A 1,574-nucleotide genomic window follows, 5' to 3' on the forward strand; every position below is an offset into this window, starting at 1 on the left:
ATTTAATAAATGACAGGAGTTACTCAGGGCTTCTCAGTTATAGGCATGGACACATTCACATTTTATAAATCTACTAGAGAAAAATCTTTCCTCTGACAGCAAAGGTTTTTTGGGCAAATACAACAGCTGATGTGTTCCTCTGGCTACCCAAGGCCCAGCCAGGTTCTAACTTTATAAACATAGAGCCCCAAGAATAGAGTAGAAACACCAGGCACCGGGTTCGGACTCCAGAACCACCTGCTTGTCACTTTCCTTTTCAATCCCACAATCATTTCCTTAGAAGCTTTAGCTCCCCCACTATCTCTTACCTTGTGTGATGCACGTGCATTCCATTGATTTTTAAATTCCTCAAAGTCAGGAGCCAGAAACTCCACTGCTTTTTAGGAGCGCTATACAGAGAACACCTTGTAAAGCAGGCCCAACAGTTATTAACACAGGTGGCTACAGAAATCAGTAGAAATTATATGGCAAGGTTGACTTTTATATCGTAAATATTTTTATTTTCTTAGGTTAAAATTTTAAATAAAGAGTAGAAAATAATTTAATTTATAAATTAATAAAAATTTCAAGTCTTCCTTTGACCTTTCAAAGGCAGTCCATTCATGACCAGTCACAAGAGCAAGACTCTGACGCCTAAAGGTCGCCTGCAACCATCGTCCAGTCTCAGAGATGTCAGCTCACAGGGCTTCAGTTCTGGAATGTATTAGTAAGTCTTCTGATGATGGAAAAGTTCTTGAGGATTTCTGCTCGGACCACCATCCAGGCGCAGCTGCTGTACCCCTTGACTTCAAGGAAGCTTTGTAGCCTCCCGTAATAGCTCTTCAAACGTAGAATGGTTGGGAAGTTGCTCGGTGTCCATCTTTCATTCTGTGGAACTTCCTCTAGGACTTCGTTCAGAAAGTGTATCTGATCATTGAGTTTACCCAAGAAGCTTTCAACGATTTTCTTATTCCACCCAGTGCTGGAGGAATCGTTTTTGAAGACATTGAAGATATTCTGGAGCATCTCTCGGATGAAGATGACGGCGTCTTTCCTCTCCATCTGTCCTAGGCGCTTCACCTCCATAGGGATCTTGAAGTTTATTCTGTGGCCAAGGCAGAGCTGTCCATCCAGCTGTTCCAGAAGCTCCAGACATTCTGAATTGGTGCTGCTTTGTCTGCGCTCAAGGATCTCGTAGTTGATGGACAGGGCTATGGAGAGAAACCCGAGCAGGAACGCAGCTTGGAGGATCCACCTGTTGGTCATGATGGAAGCTGGGCTGATGCTGGCTGCTACCTGCAAGATGAGGCAAAGACTGCCCAAGGCTGCAAGCGAGAATGCTCTTCTTCCATGGCCTGAGAAAGCTTTTTATAAGGGATGGTCCTTTCTGGTTCAGAGGAATTTCCCATTTTCAGTTCTCCCTTTCAGTTTTCCTTTGTCATTTTTTTCTTTTTGTAACAGCTTCTAATATTCATTTTACTTACATCCATGCCTATTTTATACACTATATATATTAGGTTAAAATATATACAAACTGTAAGGTTTTCTAAAACGTTTTAAGTTTCAATAATTGCTGAAACAAAGGAAGAGAAACA

General features: G+C 41.8%; 1 protein-coding gene across 1 annotated transcript; it reads right to left on the reverse strand.

The window, feature by feature from the left end:
- Positions 1-687: 687 nt before the first annotated feature.
- Positions 688-1,245, reverse strand: Ifnb1 (interferon beta 1). Its single transcript, XM_005352755.1, has one exon. The coding sequence runs from the start codon at positions 1,243-1,245 to the stop codon at positions 688-690; it is 558 nt and encodes a 185-aa protein (XP_005352812.1).
- Positions 1,246-1,574: the final 329 nt, after the last annotated feature.

Source organism: Microtus ochrogaster, chromosome 10, assembly GCF_000317375.1.
Source record: "Microtus ochrogaster isolate Prairie Vole_2 chromosome 10, MicOch1.0, whole genome shotgun sequence".
Taxonomy (NCBI): domain Eukaryota; kingdom Metazoa; phylum Chordata; class Mammalia; order Rodentia; family Cricetidae; genus Microtus; species Microtus ochrogaster.

Excerpts from the sequence above, each read along its gene's own strand:
- Ifnb1 (XM_005352755.1), bottom strand. The coding sequence starts at position 1,245 with ATGACCAACAGGTGGATCCTCCAAGCTGCGTTCCTGCTCGGGTTTCTC.